The sequence below is a fragment of the Numenius arquata genome, chromosome 9, assembly GCF_964106895.1.
Source record: "Numenius arquata chromosome 9, bNumArq3.hap1.1, whole genome shotgun sequence".
In the NCBI taxonomy this organism is placed as follows: domain Eukaryota; kingdom Metazoa; phylum Chordata; class Aves; order Charadriiformes; family Scolopacidae; genus Numenius; species Numenius arquata.
Genome location: NC_133584.1, coordinates 29,489,554 through 29,508,377, shown reverse-complemented (window position 1 = coordinate 29,508,377; position 18,824 = coordinate 29,489,554). Strand labels below are relative to the sequence as shown.

Sequence of the window (18,824 nt, the reverse complement as noted above, 5' to 3'; positions counted from 1 at the left end):
TAGCAGCTGTGCTGGGCTGGTCCCAGCATAACAATCCCATGGAACCGGAGCTGTGTGCCCGGGTACAGGGATCCCATCTGCTGGGATGATGTTGGGGAACCATCAGCCACAGTGTCCTGGGGACCACAGGGACAGCATGGGCACTTGCCAGTCCGGAGGCTGGAGTGCCTGGGGAGCAAGCGCCCTCATCACTAACAAGTGGGAACTCCCCAAAATGAGGGGGCTAAGACAGCAGGAATGGTGCTGGTGACACATTAATCGGACTTGGATGTGGCCAGGGTCAGAGTCCGGGCAGGCGGGGGAGCACTAAGCCCCGGGGTCAGGGTCCACAGGGACAGTGGACACTGCTGGCACAGGATGCACTGTGCTGTGGTGCTGGGTGCTGCACGGGCAGCTGCCACTGCTCCTCTCATCTGGGCTCAGCTCCTGGGGATGGCAAGGCGCACCATGGCCACCAGCCTGCTCCATGTCCCCCCGCCCCAGAGTCTGCTCCGGCCACTGACCATACCAGAGAGGCTGCTGCTTGGACCAGGGCCCAGCAATGTGCCCCTCCGCATCCTGGCTGCTAGTGGCCAGCAGCTCCTGGGCCACATGCACCCTGAGGTGCTGCAGGTGAGCTGCCCCAGCCTTCTTCCCCTGCCCTCCTCTCCCTCGCCTCCCATGAGGGACTGGGACAGCTTGGCCAGGGTGAGGGGGGCCATAGTGGTGCCAGTTGATCCCCTGCCACCACAGGTGATGGATGAGATCAAGGCAGGCATCCAGTATGCCTTCCAGACACGGAACCAGCTGACCCTGGCCATCAGCGGCACCGGCCACTGCGCCATGGAGGCTGCCCTCCTCAACCTCCTGGAGCATGGTGACACCACGCTAGTGGCTATCAACGGCATCTGGGGACAACGTGCTGCCAACATTGCCAGGAGACTGGGTACACTGGGGACAGCTGGACAGCACTGGCGAGGTTCAGGGGACTGGGCTTATGGGTGGGATGCCAGAATGTGACCCCTGGTTTGCTGTCCCCATCCCAGTGACAATGGCCAGGGACACTTCTGTGGCCGGAGAGTGCTCCAGGTTTTTTCCAGGGTTAAGTTCCTCTGCTTACGATCGTTTATGGCTTTTCCACTGGGCAAATCTGTGGGAGGCTGGATCCTGGCAGGTGGCCACACTCCTGATTCATGCATGACCAATTCCCACACGGAGTAGGTGTCTGCCCAGTGGGAGGCATGCCCAAACCTCACTCTCCCTTTGCCCAAATCTGTCCCAGGAGCCAACGTCCATGAGCTGCTGAAGCCCCCAGGCGAGTACTTTGCTCTGTGGGACATCGAGGAGGTGAGTGCCAGCCTTTGATGCGGGGCAGTGGGCATGAACTGGCCCCGGGAATGGTCACCTTCCCCTCTGTTTCATGCAGGGCCTGGTGCGGCACAAGCCTTCCGTGCTCTTCATCACCCACGGCGAATCCTCCACAGGGGTGCTGCAGCCACTGGAGGGTCTGGGAAAGCTGTGCCACCGGTCAGTGTACGGCAGGCACCTGTGGGGGCTGGCGGCACCCCGGGGTCACCCTTGAGGACTGGGGCACAGGGATTTACATGCATTGGACTCTCCTCTGCCTTTGTTGTGCTGGAAGCAGTTGGTGCCAGGAGACATGCAGCCTTGCGGGGACTGGGGTTCTGGAGCTGCAGGCAGAGGGGTGGCAAGAGGAGGGGTGGAAGGAGGAGGTGGCAGGGACAGCAGGCTGAGCTCTGTCCTCCCACAGGCATGGCTGTCTGCTGCTCGTGGATGCAGTGGCATCTCTTGGGGGAGCTCCCATCTTCATGGACCAGCAGGGTAAGAGCCACAGTACCACCACAGGCACCCAGGGGACAAGAGGGCTCATGGCTGGGCCAGGGAGGAAGGGCAGTGGGATCAGCCCTACTGTCTACGTTTCTGGCTAGCAGCACTAGAAACTGGTCCAGTTGCAGTCAGAGAGCTTGTTCCCCTCGGGGGACCACCACGAGGTGTCCCCCAAAGCAGGCCAAACACAAGCAGGACCTGCAGCATGTGCCACCCACCTGCAGCTGGGTTGGAGGGGCTCAGCATGTCCCTGCTGGGAGCTCCCAGTCCCTAAGAAACTGCCTCTCCTTTCGGGCAGAGATCGACGTCCTATACTCGGGGTCTCAGAAAGTCCTCAATGCCCCCCCCGGCAGTGCCCCCATCTCATTCAGCGAGCGAGCCAGGTAAGGGCAGCCCTGTCCCATCAGAAGTAAAGGCAATGGGGCTGGGGGAAAGGCTGTCGTTCCCCTCCCCACCCCCGGCTTTGCCAGCCATCCACTCCAGCCCTGCTGTGGAGAGCATGCCTAACAGCAGTGCTGCTGGCAGCAATGGGTGCTGGAGCCAAGTTCAGCGCTCACTTTGGGGTCCCCTGGACGTGGTGGGATCAAGGCCTGGATCCTCCACAGCACTCTGCCTTGCCAGGGAGAAGATACAGAGGAGGAAGACGAAGCCCCCGTCCTTCTACCTGGACATAGCTTGGCTGGCAAACTACTGGGGCTGTGACGGGGAACCACGAAGGTGAGGGCAGGCTGTCCTGGGACAGATGGCTGTGGCAAATCCACTGCAGCCTTCACTCTGGCTCAGTGGTCACCTGCCCTGCAGGGCTCAGGCCTTGTCTCCCCGTCACTGGTCACAAAGCAGCCCTGTGCATTTGCAATCTCTCTGCACTGGGTAAAGAGGTGGGAGGACACCGCACCCTGGTTTCTCCCAACTGTGAGTCCCCCCCACCTCTGCTGCCAGCCGGACTGAACCCACCTGGGTGCCCTTTGGGTTTTGCAGGTATCATCACACGGCACCAATCAACAGCTTCTTCAGCCTGCGGGAAGGCTTGGCCATGCTGGTGGAACTGGTGAGCAGCACCAGGCAGGCAAGGGAGCACCAGCAGTGCTGGTGGGGTTTGGGAGAGTGCCAAGACCTTCTCCCTCCTTCTCTGCCCACAGGGTCTGGAGAGCTCGTGGGAGCGTCACCAGGCCAACTGTGCCCAGCTGTGCCAGGGGCTGCGTGACCTGGGGCTTGAGCTCTTTGTGAAGGAGGAGGTGAGCTCACCACCACGGTGCAGGGGCAGTGTGAGGACATGACCCTGTGCGGCTGGAGATGTGCCTGGGCAGCTTTTGATGCTGGAGAAAAAGCCCTCCCTCCCAGCTCTCTTCTCCCCTGGCAGGCTGCCGGGCTAACAGGGGGACAGGGCTGTGGCCAGGAACTGCAGATTTAACCCACTTTCTGTCTTCTTCAGAAGGCGAGACTTCCCACAATCACCACTGTCAGGGTGCCTGAGGGCTACGATTGGAGGGACATCACAGCCTTTCTCATGGACAACTATTCCATCGAAATCGCCGGGGGCCTGGGCCCCTCAGTGGGCAAGGTGGGCAGCATCCTCCCCTCCCACCCCCCATGGCTGGGCACCAAACCCGCCTGGTGGACGCATCAACCAATAACACACCCAACCATTAACTACTGCTCTCTGGCTGCAAACAGCGAACACACGACTGGATGCATCCCATCGCCTGCAGCAATGCATAGCAGCTCCTAACCACACACAATTGCTGCAAGTAATTGAATAACCAAGCACATAATTAGCAGGGCGACACATCTTTAGAGGAAATGTGTGTTACATAGGAGCAAGCAGTGCATTGTATGCAAGCACTCGTGCCCGGCCACACGTGTGGCTGCTCCTTGCGTGGCCCCTGCTCTGTGTGGGAGCCTGCGCTCCGCTGCCGGCCGTTCTGCTCGCAGGGAGATGGCACTGGGGCATGGCTGCAAAGGTGGGCGCTGCAGGGAGATGATCATCCTTCTCCTCTCAGGTTCTGCGCATTGGCCTCATGGGCTGCAACTCGACCAGCGGCAATGTAGACAGTGTACTGCGTGCCCTGAGAGACGCCCTCGTGCGCTGCCACCGCAGCAGGCTCTGAGCACCCCTGCAAAGAGGGGGTCCAGCTGAGGTAGCGTGGTGCTCCCCCTCATGCCCAGCTGCAAGCAGCTGGCAGGCAGGGGGCTCTGCTGCCTCTTCAGGGTGCTGGGCAGGAAAAGCTGCAACACCCAGCAACCCAAGCCAGAGCGGGGAGGAGAAGCTGGAAGAGCAGGGGATGTGGAGGTGAGGGCTGCAGCTTGGTGAACACAGGATGCGGCTCAAAAACCTTTCTCCCAGTCCCCACACAGGGTCACTCCTCACCCTGATGGCCTGGGCCCCCAGCTGCTCCCTTTCCCCTGGCCCCAGGGTACGGCAGCCCCACTGCAAGCTGACATGAGGTCTGCATGCAGGATCTGACCTTCCCCTCCTACCACCATCACTGTCAGCTGTCCCCGCACCAGAACCCCCACAGTGCAGGACACCATCCATCCACCCCAGATTAGGTACCCTGGGATGAAACACCCACCCCAGTGCCCAGCTCCACCAGGGGAGCTGAGAGGCTGTGCATCCCCACCCAGCTGCAGTAGATGTGAGCTTGCTCCCTGGTACCATCCTTCCTCAATAAAGCAAAATGGCAGCACGCTGCTCTCTAGCTCGCCTTGCACTCCCCCAAGTGTCAAGACATCCAGATGGGGCAGCAGCAGGGTCCTGCTCAGCTCTGCTGGGGGATTTCTTGCCGGATCTTGGAGAGGAGCTGGGACATTGCTGAGCGGCGAGCACCATCCTGTATCCGGTACACCTGGAACTGAGTGCAGGTGGGGAGTGAGGGGAAGGGGCTCTCCACCCTGTTCGAGCCCACACCCTAGCATTGCCAGCCTCTCACAGCTTCCACAGCAGGGTTGGGCAGCACATGCCAGCAGCTACCAAGGGCCAGAGCATTCTGGGGCACAAATTCCAGCACATCCTAAGCTGCCCAGCCCTGGTGGTTTCTGGCATTTTCACGCTCCACCTCACAAGACCAGCCCAGGGTCTCCAGTCCCCATTACCTGGCTGAGAAGTATGTCAAAGTAGGCTGTGTCCCAGTACGACCCATCCTCGGTGGGGAGCTGCAGGAGGGCTTGGGTGTCGGTGTCTGCCTGCCAGCTGTCAGTGCACGCAGGGAGGCCAAAATGGAAGCGGAGGAAGCGTCGGGGGTCCTGGGCAAAGCTCTCCACCTTACGGTAGAGGAAGGCGAGGTCCAAGGGCTCTCTTTGGAAGAGGTTCTCCTCTGGGTGCAGAAAGTGGGGCAGGCACCCAGTGGCCAGGCAGCGGAGGAGGATCACCAAGAGCCTGTAGACGGAGCCCTCCAGGTCCTGCCAGTCCTCTGGGGAGGGGAAGAGCTCTGTGCTCCACAGCAGCACCATCTGCGGCGAGGGAGAGAAGGATGTGGGATCAGGCACTCCCCACAAAGGCCGTGCCTTCACACCCTGCATGTCACTGCACAACAACCCATGGGGCTGAGCCCTCAACAGAGACATCATGTCCCCAGCAGCCTAGGGCTGTGCAGACCCTCAGAACTGCTGCTTCGGCTGCTGCAGGCACAGACAATGCTCCACCACCCCTTAGTTTTGAACCTTTGCTTCTCTCCCCAAAGAGCCCCTGTCTCAGCTTGAGGCAGCTCTGAAACAAGCCCAAGCCTTCCGCAGGCACCAAGCTGTAGTAAAATACCCTGCTTGTGGTTTCCATCATCCATTGGCAAGGCAGGTGAACCCCCAGCGGCTGCCATGCCAGCTTCCTCAGCATGGCGCTGGTAAACAGCCTGGTACCGATGCCTTTTGGCAACATGGTGTAATGGGCAATGCACACATTGTACTGGAGCAGAAGATGCTTTTTTAAAGGACAGATGCATAGTGCACCCTTTTTAAAAAAATAACAAACCCAAAACATCAAAGAACACAACATAAAGCAAAACTCCAAGTACTGGAGCCATGTGCTCAGCAGAAGATGACTTTGCCTCCATTTCTACCCTGGCCCGGTGAGCTGCCACAAGGCAGGGCACACCTGGGTTGTGCCACCAGGTGCTGTCCCCAGCATGGCCCCTTTCCCAACTGGTGTCACCAGCTGGCACGAGTCCAGAATGCCAAAAACAGGTTGCGTAGGTAGACAAGAGTTTTGTCAGAAGAAATGCCACCCTCAGCCCTGCACGGGCACCTCCCAGTATGCCGAGGCACAGCACGACCAGCAGCATGGCAGGGACGGCGATGCAATCCCCAGTATGGTCCCTGCAGACACAGGCAGCCTGTGTCAGGGGACAGCTGGCATATTGGCACAGAGCCCCAGCTCTTAACGGTCAGGGTGTTTCAGGCTCAAGATTGCGGGTTCAATCCAGCAAGTGCCTGTCATTTGCAAGGACGAAGGATCAAACTCCTCTAACCATGGCTGGTGGTGTGCATCCTTTCCAGACACAGCCATGGGCAGATCCCAAAGCACTGCAGGCACTTGGGTTTATTGCTTGGGATCTTCTTCTAGCAGCGACTTGGCTGCGGTGGGGTGCAAGGGAGCATGCCTGGCTCTGACTGCCCAGAGAGACATGGTCCACCAGCAGAACCTGCCTACCTTCAGGTGGTTGAAGGTGAGACCGCCTTTTCCACCCTCCCCTCCCCAGTCCTGGCTGCGGAGCTGGTCGAGCAGGCGAAGGCTGTCCAGACGGGGTCCCTTCTGTGTGTCCACTGCCTGGAGCAGCTTAAGGATGGGGAGGTGAGTGGAGGATCTGCAAGAGAAAGTGGCATCCAGTGATAGGGAGGATGGAGACCTGTGCCCTCCCAGCTGGGAAGAGGATACCTGCAGTGACCTGGCAAGCATGGGGACCGTCCCCAGCCACACACGTGGCCCCAGGCATGAAGCATCCTGAATCCACCTCCTGCACCCACCTCTGGTGAAGAGGGACCAGGGAGATTTGCAGCATGACAGGGATGCTGCTGAGCAGCTCCTGCCTTCGTAGGAGGGACAAGAGGGGAGGCGAAATGGGAAGACTGGATTGGACCCCAAGGAGGGGCTGAGCCTCCAGCTGGACCATGTTGTGCCCAAAATAAGCCTGGGCTGGTCCAGCCGGATGCTTGGCACCTCCTCCGGGCTGGATAGCTGCGCTGGCTGGTGAGATGTGTGTCACCCTGGCCCCTCTCCCTCCCACAGCCCGCCCTGGGAGGCACCTCATCACCCTGCTGCTGCCAGATGCCCAGGCTCGCTCCTGAAGCCTGAGCAGTAATCTGAGAGCTGCCACCCACCACGCGGCCAGGATTCAGCTCCTGCGAACAATGCCAGGGGTGTGTGTGGGTGTGTGTGTGTATATCTTTCAGTTGCATCCCCCTCCCTCTTTCCTTGAGGTGCCTGAAATTTGGCTGAAGTTTTTTCCCCAACACAGAAAAACCATGACAACAGGGCAGCAGGTTTGGGCATCATGAGGGGGTGACTCCACCCTCCTGTTGACATGTCCCTTCTTTCACTTTCCCATCCCCTTTTTGCCTCCACCCTGCAGTGCTGCCAGCCAAGAGGGATCCCTGGGGCAAGGTCACCTCACTGTGGGTGCAGTCGAGCCGCTCACCTCCAGCAACGGGGAGAAGCTGGAACAAAGTGGGCCTCTTCCGTGGCCTTGTGGAGGCTGCCTTCAGGGAAGCCCCTGTCCCTCTGCCTCCCCTTGAGCCGGAGTGGCTCCTGCCACCTCTTCACCACAGGGACAATGTCAAAGCGGAGGGTCTTCCAGCCACCACGGATCAGCAGGGAGAGCTCCATAGTATCTTCCTGCAGATTTTCAGCGCTGAGGTCACCTAGATGTGGAGGGCTTGGTTAGGAAATTACCGCAGCCGGTCTCGCAAGCTGAACCGGGTATGTGCCACAATGCCTGTGGGCACGTCGCACCCCATTCAACTCATCCTTTCCCAATGCTGCAGTTTCCCGGTGAAAGCTCTTCTCTGAACCTCACTGGGGTGGTTTTCAGGACAGAGCATTGCTCCAGCAGGTCTCAGGGCCAGGCCAGCAGGTGTGGGGACAGCAGAAAGCCCCAAGCAGCTAAACAGGGCCATGCTGCTGGGTGGCTGAACAGTGTCAAGAAAAACAATGTGGCCCGATAAAAAAGGACCAAGAAAGGTCTCAGGTTGTGGGGGTAGAGGCAGACAAAGGGCTCTGGCTTGGCTAAGGAGGAAGGAGGGAAAGGCAGGCTTGCTGGGGCTGGGTTAAGAGACTTCCAGACCTGCTGGTCCTCTCGCATCACCTTTCCATCAGGACTGAGATTTACTTCAAGAAGCACCTTTGGAGACGGAAATCTGTGAAGAAGCTAATGGGACCCCTACAGGCATTCCCAGGGTCCCTTCCCCACCACGTCCTTCCTGAGGACACTGGTCCCAGCTGAGACCCACGCATGCGCAAGGTCAGACCCATGCCCCAAGGTCCCAGTGCAGCCCTGACCTGCTTCCAGCTTGCCCTCCAAACAGCCTCCTCCAGGGAGCAGGGGGCATCAGAGGCCAGGAGAGATGGGGGGAACACAGTTAGGTTCCTGAGCTAACCCTCCTTGGGGACTAACGGCAGGGGTGGGTGAACCCTCCGTGGACCCACCACCCGTGAAGGAAGGTGCCATCAGCTGAGGGTGAGGATGCCTGAGGATGACTCTGCTGCCATGGAATGGCAGGGAGTAGTTTGCATCTCCCCTTCCTTAGCTGAGGGCAAAGCCTGTCCCAGTGCATGGCAGGGCACCTGCTAGCTCGCTCGTGCAGGCTTTAGACTTATGCCTCAACCTGTTTGTGCAGGGCCCCACTGCCGAGCTGGGCTCCCCTCCCCAGCTGCACTAGAGGCAGTTCCTGCCTGGGGAAGCGCCCGGCAAGCGTATGTACCTGGCTGAAGCAGGAACTGGCGTTGGCAGTGCACAATGGCAGAAACAAGGAGCTCTTTCAGGTGCTGGAGGACTTTTTCCGGAAGTAGGCACCCCGCACCACCTCCCTGCTCCATCACATCCACGGTGCTGGTCCAGTCCTCCAAGTCAGTCCCTGGAGAGGGCACTTCCAGACAGCAGGTGTCCAGCCCTGGATGGTGCCCAGTTGGGCTGTCCCCAGGCTGGCACAAGAGCACTGACAGGGCATTACCATCGATTCGCAGAGGGACTTCCACAGTGACAGCATCCTCGGAGGCAGAGAGAGCTAACTCAAAGGCTTCCAGGTTCCTGGCATAGTCCACGAGGAAGCGGGGGTCCCTGGCGTGGACACCCTCCAGCAAGGTCAGCAGGATGTCCTCGGCCCGCTGGAAATGCTCCAGCCGCTGCCTCTCGCGGGACACGATCACCTCGAGGTAGCTGTGCCAGTGGGAAGCGCTGGCTGCCATGGCAGCTCTGCCGCTGTCCCGAGCCTGCTCCGAGCAGGAGTGAAAATGCGTGGGCGGCGCGGGGCAGGGCTGGGAGCCGGCGCGGGGCGGGCGGGGGGAAGCCACAGCCGGGCGTTGGCAAAGCACCGCTGCCGGGCGAGCGCCGGGGCGAGCTGCCAGAAGCACCGTGCTTCCCCGGGGCAGACCCAGGGCGGGGGACCGAGTCACACCACGGCCCGCCCCCCCCGGCAGTCCAGCGGGACGACAAGGGTTGCTTAGCCGGGCGGGTCGCACCAGGAAGACGCTGTGGTCTCCCACGCCTCTCCCGGCACCGGAGCTGCGCGCTGGCGGCATTGCCCTCACAGCCGGTGCCAGATGAAGGCGAACCACCGCCCTCCCGCCCTGGCCCAGCTGGGCTCGGCAGGCTCGGCTGCCTGGGCAGGCCTGCTCTCTATTTGTGCTGCGCCCACGGGAGCCGGGAGCGGACTCATACCGGCGCCGGGCTGGGCCGCGATGGCTGTGGGAGGGCTGCGGGACCCCACGCCCACCACGCAGGTGCTCAGCGCGGCCCTGCCCGTGGTTCCACCAGCCTTAGGCTCAAGGTCACGATTGCCAGGCGTGGACAGCCCCCAGCGCCCCCCGGCCGGGCAGAGACCCCACGGCCCGCCCCGCCTCCACGCGTGAGCCCGCCCCGCGGCCCCGCCCCCTCGCTAAGCCCCGCCCCCGGTAAGCCCTGCCCGCCTGTAGGCCCCGCCCCCCCCGGCCGCCCCGCCCCCGGCCCTCCCGCCGCGCGGCGGCCGCGATCGCCATGACGACGGCGCTGGGCGGTGGGGAGCGTCGCCACGGGGGGACCGGCAAAACGGGGCTTTCGGCCCTAAAAGCGCTGGGCAGCGGCCCTCAGCCAGGAGGAGCAGCTGCTGCCGAGGTAAGGACGGTGCTTTGGGTCCGTCCCTGCTCTCAGTCCTCCAGCATCTCCCACCAGTCCCGGAGAGGGGGGTGCGTGCCTTGCCCTCACCGGGGCAAGTTCCCCAGCTGCGCAGGCCCTGATCCGGAGCTCTTAATAACTATAGCACGTGGATGGAAGGCAGAGCTCTCCCAGCAGGACAGCATGGTACGGTAATCACAGGCTTCCCTGCAAACCGTTCCCGCCCGTGGTCAGAGCAGGGAAGGCAGTGGGGGGGGCTCCACGGCAGTGGGAACCCCTGTGGGAAGGGAGTCACAGCTGAGCGTGGGGCCCTGGGACCACTTCTGGGGAGGGGAAGAGAGAGCCGTGGGGCTCAGGGCTGGTCCTACCACCTCCTGTGGTTCAAGTCCTTTATGGCCCTTCTATGTAGCCAAGACAAGTTTTCTGGATCTCCCCAGGATGGTTTCCAGTTTGTCCCTGTGCCTCCTTCAGTCCCGCTCGGCTGAGGAGCCACCTTCCAGGTGGGGATCTGTCCCTCATGGCTGTCTGTCCTTCTGCCATTTGAGCTCTGGGAAGCCCTGACTGCCTTCCAAGAGGGAGCAGGGCCAGAGCTGCAACCTGCAGAGCATCCTCACATGCCTGCAGTACGAGCTATGGAGGTGAACAGGAGTCCGCTCCAGGCTCCTCACCGCCTGGAGGCTGGGGATGCCCAGGGCTGGGGCGTCCCTGTTTTCACCCCGCCTGAGCAAGGAGCCTTCAGTCCTCAGGCTGACCACTGTCCTGGCGAGGGCTGCACACACAGCTCACTCTTGCCCTCCTCCATCACGTGAGGAGGACAAGCTGGCTGGCATCCTGGAGAGCAGCTGAAAGCAACTGGACTCCCTGCTGCCAAAGCAGGGTTCCTGGGGTCTTTACGCTCCCCATCAGAGGGGTCTGAGCCCAAGCCAGGCAGGAGAGATGACCACTCCAGGCCCTGATGTGGGGAAAAGAGGACAGAGAGGCACAGGCCACCGCTTTCCCAGGGCTGGTGGGGGATGGCTCAGTGCTGGCAGGGTCACTGTGTGCCCCAGGAACATCACTTTGTTGTGGATGAAGTCTCTGCTGTGGCAGCAGCTGGGACAGTTCTTCAGGCAGCAGCTGGTAGGGACGCTGGAGGAGGACATGGCGTCATGTAGGAACTCAACTGTGAGTGGGAGTAGAACTACAGGAAGGTAAGGCTCATCAGGGTGGGGAAACGAGGCAGCCCCCCTGGGCAGCTTGGTGCTGGCGGAGGAACTGTGCACTCCTTGGTGTGGTGCTGGCTGACTCTGCAGCATGACCCTGCTGTCCTGCTCCTATCGTTGCCAGAGCTCTGGCGCTGGGAGGACTGAGTGTGACATGACACCCCCCCACCCAGCTCCTTACTGCCTTTGGCATCTGCACTTTGCACATCTCCGGGTGCCATCATCAAGAGCAGGTGCTGCAAAATGCTGCCCTCTTCCCCTTCCCACAGGACAGGGCCTTCCCCTTTCCCCTTCCTCCTTCCCCTTTCCCTTTCCTCCTTCTCCTTTTCCCTCTCCCTCTCTTTTCCTCTTTCCCTTTTCTCTTTCTCCTTTCCTTTTCCCCTTTCCCTTTCCCTCTTCATTTTCCCTTCCCATTTTCCTCTCCCTCTCTCTTTCCTCTTCCTCCTTCCCCTTTTCCCTTTCCCCTCTCCTCTCTCCTTTCCCCTTTCCCTTTCCTTCTCCATTCCCCTTCCCCTTTCCCTTTCCCCTTCCTTCTTCATCATTACCCTTTTTCCTTTCCCATTCCCCTTTCCCCTTCTTCCTTTCCCTTTTCCCTTCCTCCTCCTCTCCCCCGCAGGCAAGGGGCCAGGACCAGGCCCTGGAGGGGAAGCTACCCCCATTGCTGCCAGGCATAGGCAGCACAGGGAGCAGCCTGCTGCAGGCGCAACAGGAGAAGTAAGAGCTGGCCAGGGAGTAGGGCTGGCTGGCAGCACAGCTGGCCAGCCAGGAGAGGTGGGAGCAGCTGGAGGTGTTGCAGATGTGGCCCAATGCCCTGGGCTGGGGGCAGCTTGGTGGGGGGTGCTGGGGTGCAGAGGGGAGTCGCCCTTGAAGCAGGGGCACGGCCACCAAGGCCAAGCTGGCAGCTCAGGGTGGCAGGTCTGACCCCGGCCTGCACTTTACCTGCTGGAGGGAGGTTGCCCGGTGCTGTGACCTGTGGATGGGGGCCATGAGGCCAACCCATGTCCCTTGCATTCCTCCCTGCTGTCCTGGGAGACCCGAAGCTGAGCACCGTAGGGATGTGGCCAAAGCAGATGCCACCCAGCAGGAGGGAGAGGAGCTGGTACTGGGAGGGGATGTCACATAACCCACCGATAGGCTCAAACATAGCACATCTCTATTGGAGGTGAGACATGGGGGAAAATTTCCTAGCAAGAAGGTCAGGCAGGCAGGCAAAGACATGGCTGGAGCACACAGTGCTCAGTCTGGACAAATCCCTGGGAGGCTGTAGGGAATGGCCTGGCACTGGCAGAGGGGCTGGGCTGAATGAGCTAATCGCTCGTTTTCCATCTTGGCATTTTATGGTTCTATGAATTTTCACTCCATTAGAAACAGGAGAGAGAAAACAACACAAAAATTAGAGCAAAAGAGAGGAAAAAACCTGGGGACCTGGGAGCACTTGACATGGCAGGGGTGGGCAAGGGGCTGCAGCGAGCCCCTGGTATCTCTCAGCCAGCTCACCCCTCCACAGGATGCTGTGCACAGTGTCACTGCTGAACCCTGGTCCCTGCAACGTGCCACTGCCACCCACCAGAAAAACACGGGGTTTGAGCTGGCAGGGGACAGAGAGACAGGGATGTGGGAGGTAGGTGGTGCTCCACCCCAGCGCCCCGGCTCTGCACCAGCCCCAGCCCTGACACCCCTGCGCCCCATGAGCATCCCACCTGGAGCAGCACAGGAAAAAGGATGGGACGGGGAGGGGGAACATAGTCAGGGGAGGTAGAGAGGAAGGGAGAGTAATTTAACATGACAGGCTGTTTATTTTGGCAAAAAGGGTCTCTTTTCAACAGATTTCAAAGCCCAGCCCCGAGGCCAGGGGAGACCACACAAAGGAGCAGGAGAGCAAGAGTGCGAGGAGGGGTTTGATGGGGCACCCGAACCAAGGAGAAGTAGAGAGGAACCCTCCAGCTGCTTGGCCCCTGGGAACCACCAGGCTTTCACAGCCCTGGGTGTACTCACACGCTCCAGTGGAGCCCCCCCACCCCAGGGTGCCCCCACGGGCGCCTGTGTGTTCCCACATGCACGTGGTTGCCTGCACACTACCACGCACGTTCGCACGCTCCCCCAGCCCCTGCTCCTTCCTCCGGGCCAGGGCTCAGCTGGAGTCTTGGCTTCCCCCAGCAACATTTCAAAAGAAGCTGTTTATTAAAAAAAAAAATGCTAGGAAAGAAATAATTATTATAATCACGTTAAGAGATTTGGCTGTAAAAGCCCTGCGAGAGCGTGGGGAAGGAGCTGAGGCTGCTAATGGCAGGGAGTGCGGGGGGTGGTTTTCCTGCCTTGTGTTCTTTTTTTTTTTCATTCCTGGTCCAATACCCCTCCACCCCCCCTTTTCCTCCCCTTCATCCTGGGAAATGAAAACAATTTATTTAATGATGGATCGTCCCTTTCTCTGGTCACTGACCTTCTGGGTGAATTTCTGCTGAGCTCGGCGGAAAACGTGAGGCTGGGTTGTGGATCCCATCTGTGGGTGGGGGAGGGGAGGGGATGGGCTGTGGGGAGCTCACACTCATCCTTCCCAAAACCTACAGCAACAGTCCCGGGGAGTGGGATGAGGCTGGCAGGGAGGGTCTTCAGGACAGCAGGGGGCTTTTCTTCAGCTGCTGTCCCTGCAGCCCTGGGTCTTTGGGAGCCAATGTGGGGGCTGCAGCCCCCTCAGAGCCCCCAACCCCAGACCCTTCTCTCTCTGGGAGACCAGCAGGGTGGGTGCCCTTTCTCCTGGCACCCATCGCCGCCTCACCAGCCTGGCCCGAGGTGCAAGGGCTGGGCTGGGGTGCAGTGCGACAGTGGGAGTGGAGGACCGAGGAGCTATGCCCAGGGTGGGAGCAGGGGACGGAGGACCAGTCTCCATCCTGCCAGCAGCCAGGTCCCCGCTTGCTGCCTGCTGACTAGGCAGCAAAGGGGCTTTCGCAGCTTGGGGTAGCTGCAGGAGGTGGTTTTTGGGCCTGGCCAGGCAAGGGGGACAGGCATGAAGCCAGGGATGAGGCTGGGGGATGCCTGTGGGGCTGCGTGCGGCTCCCAGCAGTGGCCAGCAACGTGCACCCTGCAGCAGGCGGTTTGGCCCCCGGCCACTCCAGTGCTTGGCTGGGCTCCGCTCCCCGGGGAGAGGAAAGCCGGGGAAGTGAGGGGAAGGGGCAGGATCACACCAACCAGCCATCTTTCATCTGGGTGGGCTGTCAGCACCCAGTGTGCATCACCCCGGGACCGGAGGCTTGGGTGCAGCCTGGAGTCCCCTGTCCGTTTCACTCAACCCCCAGCTGACCTGCGAAGCAGGGATGGAGCAATCCAGGGTCCAGCCCCCTCCCCTTTGGCCCTTCCTCTGCCATGGCCTGTTGCTCAAAGCATGGTTCTTGTAAAAATGCATAAATATTTATACAAGAATAATTTAAAAAACATGTTCTGTCAAATAATCAAAGCAGCAGAACATCCAAGGAGCTTTCAGCTGGATTAGGAAATTTGATATTGCTTTCCGACGCCACACTGCGATGCTGGAGGTGCTCATGGCCAGCCCCGGCCCTGCAGGCTGCCGGACTTGCCAGCATGGGTTCGCTGCAGGTTTGAAATCTTCATTAATGTGGTTTGGGGACCGCAGTAGGGGACAGCTTTCACTTGCATCACTTCGAGCCACCTGCTGCTGGCAGCCCCAGCTGGGAATGAGACTTCGCCAGGCATCAATTTCAGCTTCACGTCCTGGTTTCAGCACTGTCCCCTGCACTGGGACAACACCAGCAGCAGGAGAAACCTTTGGGTGAAGCACTGCATCCCTGTCCTCCCGAGTTGCGTGGCAGGGCCAGGAACTGGCATGGGGAGTGGCAAGGTGCCAGCTGAGCTGGCAGGGTGGCCCCCAATGCCACAGGGTGGCAGGGGTACAACATCCCCATCCCTCCAGAGCCAGCAGCACCCTCAGCTTTTCAAAAGCTTGGCTTTGCAGTGGTGGGACGAGAGCCTTGGGCCAAGGTTTCCCCCAGGGAATGCGATTTGTGTCCATCTAAATGGTCCCGCATCCCCATTTGCACCGGTGTCACCAGCTGCCAGCACAGCCACAGCTCCTTTCCCACATCCTGGTGGCACCACATCCCCCTGTCATCACCAAGAGCCCCCAAGCTGCCGCTCCTCAGGGAAGCAGGCGAATGCCTTCAAAATGGCAGTGCCTGGAGCGCCCCAGCCCTGTGGGACTCTTACTTGGGGCTCCCCTGGCTGGGAGAAGGTGGGGGAAATGATTGCCGCTGACTGATGATGTAGCTCAGCTGACTCGCACCCACCAAATGCCTTGGACACATGGTTTGGGGGGTCCCAGGGTGGTGGTGGGAGGCGAAGGTGTGGAAAGGAGAAGGGGTCCCCCCCTGTTGCCACGGCCCCATGGAGCTGGAGGGCAAAGATGGGCACTGCTGCAGGCTGGGGCAGCACAGGGGGAGCAGGAGCCATGTGTTGCAGTAACCTCTGTTCTCCTGGCTGCCCTCCAGCCCCTTCCCACAACCCGCATTTATGCGCGTGATTCGTGTTCTTGCATTCTTTGAACCTGGGCCAGATAACTTGTTCAAATCCCTTTGTTAAAACCTCGGCTCCCCGCCATACACCCGTGTATCTCCCTGGGCTACCTGGCTGCCCTGCCCACCCTGGGGAGGGAGCTCCCAGGGCCAGTTTCCCCCTGCACCCCCACAGGACCTGATGCTTGTGCTGTGCGCATGTTCGGCATCCATGGGGAATGCTCCCTGCTCTCGGCCTAATTAGCTGGAAGGGAGTGGGAGAGCCAAATCCAAACCATGTGCTGACCTGCAGGCCCCTCCGCCCGAAAGCATCCATGCTAAACGCTCTCTGGATCATTAATAGTTCCCTGGGTCCTTTCTGCATGTCCTCCCCCAAACACGTGGGGCCTGGCCGGGATGGTGGGTAGGGCTTTGTGCTCTTTCCCAATGGTTTTCCAGGGCTGCCTTTTGCAGGAGGCAGCTGACAACCCTGGGGCTGTGAGCAGCAGCCGGGAGAAACTGGAGGGCGACTGCCCACAGATCTGGGGCAACCCTGGTGCTGTGATGCCAGGCAGAGACAGGCTTGGGGTCAGCTGAAGGACCTCTACCTCCATCCATCGCTTCTGGGCATCTTGCTCCGGTGTGGCTTTGCAGTGGGCAAGCTTGTCCTGCAGCATTCCCAGTGCCCATGGGCCTCCTCCGCCCGCTCACCAGGTGCCTGCAGAGCCCGGAAGGAAGCACCAGGTCCAAATGCTGCTGGGAGCTGTGCTGAGGCGCTTCGCTGAGGATCAGTTGTGGGGGCCAAAAAGGGCAGGGGAAGCCTGGGATGAGCATCTGGGACACCCCTGGGATCTGCATCATCCCCACCCCAGCGTGACAGCCCCACCAAACCTACCTCCCAGGCTGGGCATGGGGTGTCCTGGCCCCATTTTTAGAAGCCACCAAGAAGCTGGACACCTCAAGGGTGGAGGAAAGTGGCATTTGCTCTTGGAGAGGGGGTGAGCAATGGCAGCAAGAGCTTGGCCAGATGGTGAGGGAAAAGAGCTGCTCCCCCCTGCACTTCTCCCAGCCTTCCCAGCATGGAGCCCGGCTTTGCACCGGCTCCAGTGCCTGGCCCAGAGGAAATGGCTGCCGGCTGTGGCCCACAGCTGTTTTCCCCGCTTGGTTTGCTGCTTTCAATTTAGCATCCTGAGGAGCTGGACTGGGAGGACACAGGGGGAGCATTGCGGTGCTTTCCCGTGTGAAGCCTGCCTGGAAGAAAATCCTCCCCTCACGCTAGGGATGGCTGCCGACAAGTCTGCTCCCGCCTGCCCTGCAGAAACCTGGCATGGCCCCTGCGGGGATGCTCACGGCATTCAGGGGCGAGCTGGTGCCCCTTGGGAGCTGAGGCTGGCATGGCATGTGAGGGCCAGGAGACAGGACTTTTGGGAGCGCATGGCATGAGGTGGGTGCAAGCTCCCCCTAGCCCCCCTGAGCCCCAGGAGCGTTTGACTTTACCCTTCCAGGGGCCAAGATGGCAACAGCCAGAAGACACACACATACATACACCCCCAGTTGCTCCCCAAAAGAGATGGGTCTTGGCCAGCACCCCCGGAGCTGTGGATGGGCTGCGTGGAGAGTGTGGTGGTGCCCCCGCTGCTGCGTCCCCTGCAGCATCCCCTGGGCCAGGGAAGGGGCGAGAACAGCCTAATGCCTTCCAGAAGATCAGCTATAAATGGCCAGGGAGGGTAATTCATATCAAACTCATAAAGCCTTTATTAGCGTCTCGGGGGAGAAATCCGGATGTGGCCGTTTATTTATTTTGGATTTCACTTTTTTTTCCCCTTTTTTTTCTCTTTTCCTTTTAACATTTTCTTCCAGGAGATTTTTAAAGGGACAGGGACGCCTTGCCATGTTTGGCAGCAGGGCTTGGCAGGGGCTGGCTGTCCGTGGGACGTTTGGTCCTGGCGTGCTGGTGCCAGCTGAGGTGCCCTGGCATCTCATCGGGTAGGGCAGATCTCGGGGTTTGGCTTTGGGGCCATCCTGAGGGAGGGCAGATCCTGGCGCTGCCGGGGGTGCCATGCTGCCCCAAGGGCATTTTGTAGCCCCGCAGTTTTGCCCCGGGTGCTGCATCCCTGCTGCCTGCAAGGTCGCCCCTGCACCCAGCCCCAGTCTCAGCCCTCCACCCCATGTCTCGGTCCCCCTGCTCTTGCAGAGAGGCGATGATCCCCACACCTCTTGGGGCAGCCAGCAGAGTGTGGGCGAGGATTTTGGGAGCATCCTCGAACCCATGGCAGAGCTGACCTCTGGTGAGGCAGACTTTCCACGGCAATGTCCATGGCTGATCTTAACCCAGTCCTGCTGTTGTTTGCTCCTCTGCTTCAGTCTTTACATAATTTGTTCCTTGGCCCCTTTTCAAATGTACCTTGCAATCCTTACAGCAGAGGATATTTGTACAGTGGGGGTGTGGAATAACACAGAAAACCTCTGCAGCCAGGGACCGGGTTCCTGCACCATCCCAGCACTGGAGGCAGGCGATGGCCCTCCCTGGTTTTGCTGGGACCACGAATGGAGTTGACTGGGGGTTCTCCCTTGTCTACTGCCCCAGCTGTGTCTGTGCACCCCAGATGCTCATGCCACAGGCCAGGTTGGGTGCAGCCACAGCACTGGAAGTCGGGATGGGATGTGGGCACTGAGCCCCCTGCACCGTCTGGATCCCTCACCCCAGCACCTGCTTGGTGTCGGCGCAGGCAGCATCAATCATTATCAAAACCCACCGGTGCTTGTCAGCAGGGTCCCTCAGGGGCAGCCCCCACAGTTTTCTGGAGGACTCAGGCTTTCTTGATAAAATACTTTGCTGATGATAAATGTAGGGCGGGTGTAGGTTTGGATTTTTTTGTTCTTCAGTGGAGACAAAGAAGCCCTTGAGCCTAAAGCGTAACTTAAAACATGGCATTCCTGAAAAGAATTTCCTGCTCTTATTTTTAGCACCTGAAAAAAAAAAGGGGGGGGGGGGG

The 18,824-nt window shown here is 60.1% G+C and overlaps 2 protein-coding genes across 2 annotated transcripts; one reads left to right on the top strand and one right to left on the bottom strand.

The window, feature by feature from the left end:
- The first annotated feature begins 324 nt into the window (after window positions 1–324).
- On the top strand, window positions 325–4,515 carry AGXT (alanine--glyoxylate aminotransferase). The gene is made up of 11 exons (XM_074153683.1): window positions 325–612; window positions 733–925; window positions 1,262–1,326; window positions 1,406–1,506; window positions 1,751–1,821; window positions 2,126–2,210; window positions 2,449–2,544; window positions 2,806–2,875; window positions 2,967–3,062; window positions 3,260–3,388; window positions 3,828–4,515. The coding sequence occupies exons 1-11, from the start codon at window positions 358–360 to the stop codon at window positions 3,933–3,935; spliced, it is 1,269 nt and encodes a 422-aa protein (XP_074009784.1). The 5' UTR covers window positions 325–357; the 3' UTR covers window positions 3,936–4,515.
- Window positions 4,516–4,586: 71 nt separating this feature from the next.
- Window positions 4,587–9,220, bottom strand: MAB21L4 (mab-21 like 4). Its single transcript, XM_074153840.1, has 5 exons — window positions 8,737–9,220; window positions 7,455–7,677; window positions 6,470–6,623; window positions 4,921–5,277; window positions 4,587–4,679 (listed from the first exon to the last, which is right to left on the bottom strand). The coding sequence occupies exons 1-5, from the start codon at window positions 9,218–9,220 to the stop codon at window positions 4,587–4,589; spliced, it is 1,311 nt and encodes a 436-aa protein (XP_074009941.1).
- Between the last annotated feature and the right edge of the window lie 9,604 nt (window positions 9,221–18,824).

Coding starts and splice junctions, on each gene's coding strand:
- AGXT (XM_074153683.1), top strand. CDS start 358: ATGCACTGTGCTGTGGTGCTGGGTGCTGCACGGGCAGCTGCCACTGCT. Junction 2,545..2,805: donor TGTGACGGGGAACCACGAAG/GTGAGGGCAGGC, acceptor TGGGTTTTGCAG/GTATCATCACACGGCACCAA. Junction 2,876..2,966: donor TGGCCATGCTGGTGGAACTG/GTGAGCAGCACC, acceptor CTCTGCCCACAG/GGTCTGGAGAGCTCGTGGGA.
- MAB21L4 (XM_074153840.1), bottom strand. CDS start 9,220: ATGGCAGCCAGCGCTTCCCACTGGCACAGCTACCTCGAGGTGATCGTG. Junction 7,678..8,736: donor CCAGTTCCTGCTTCAGCCAG/GTACATACGCTT, acceptor CTCCACATCTAG/GTGACCTCAGCGCTGAAAAT. Junction 5,278..6,469: donor TCACCTTCAACCACCTGAAG/GTAGGCAGGTTC, acceptor CCCTCGCCGCAG/ATGGTGCTGCTGTGGAGCAC.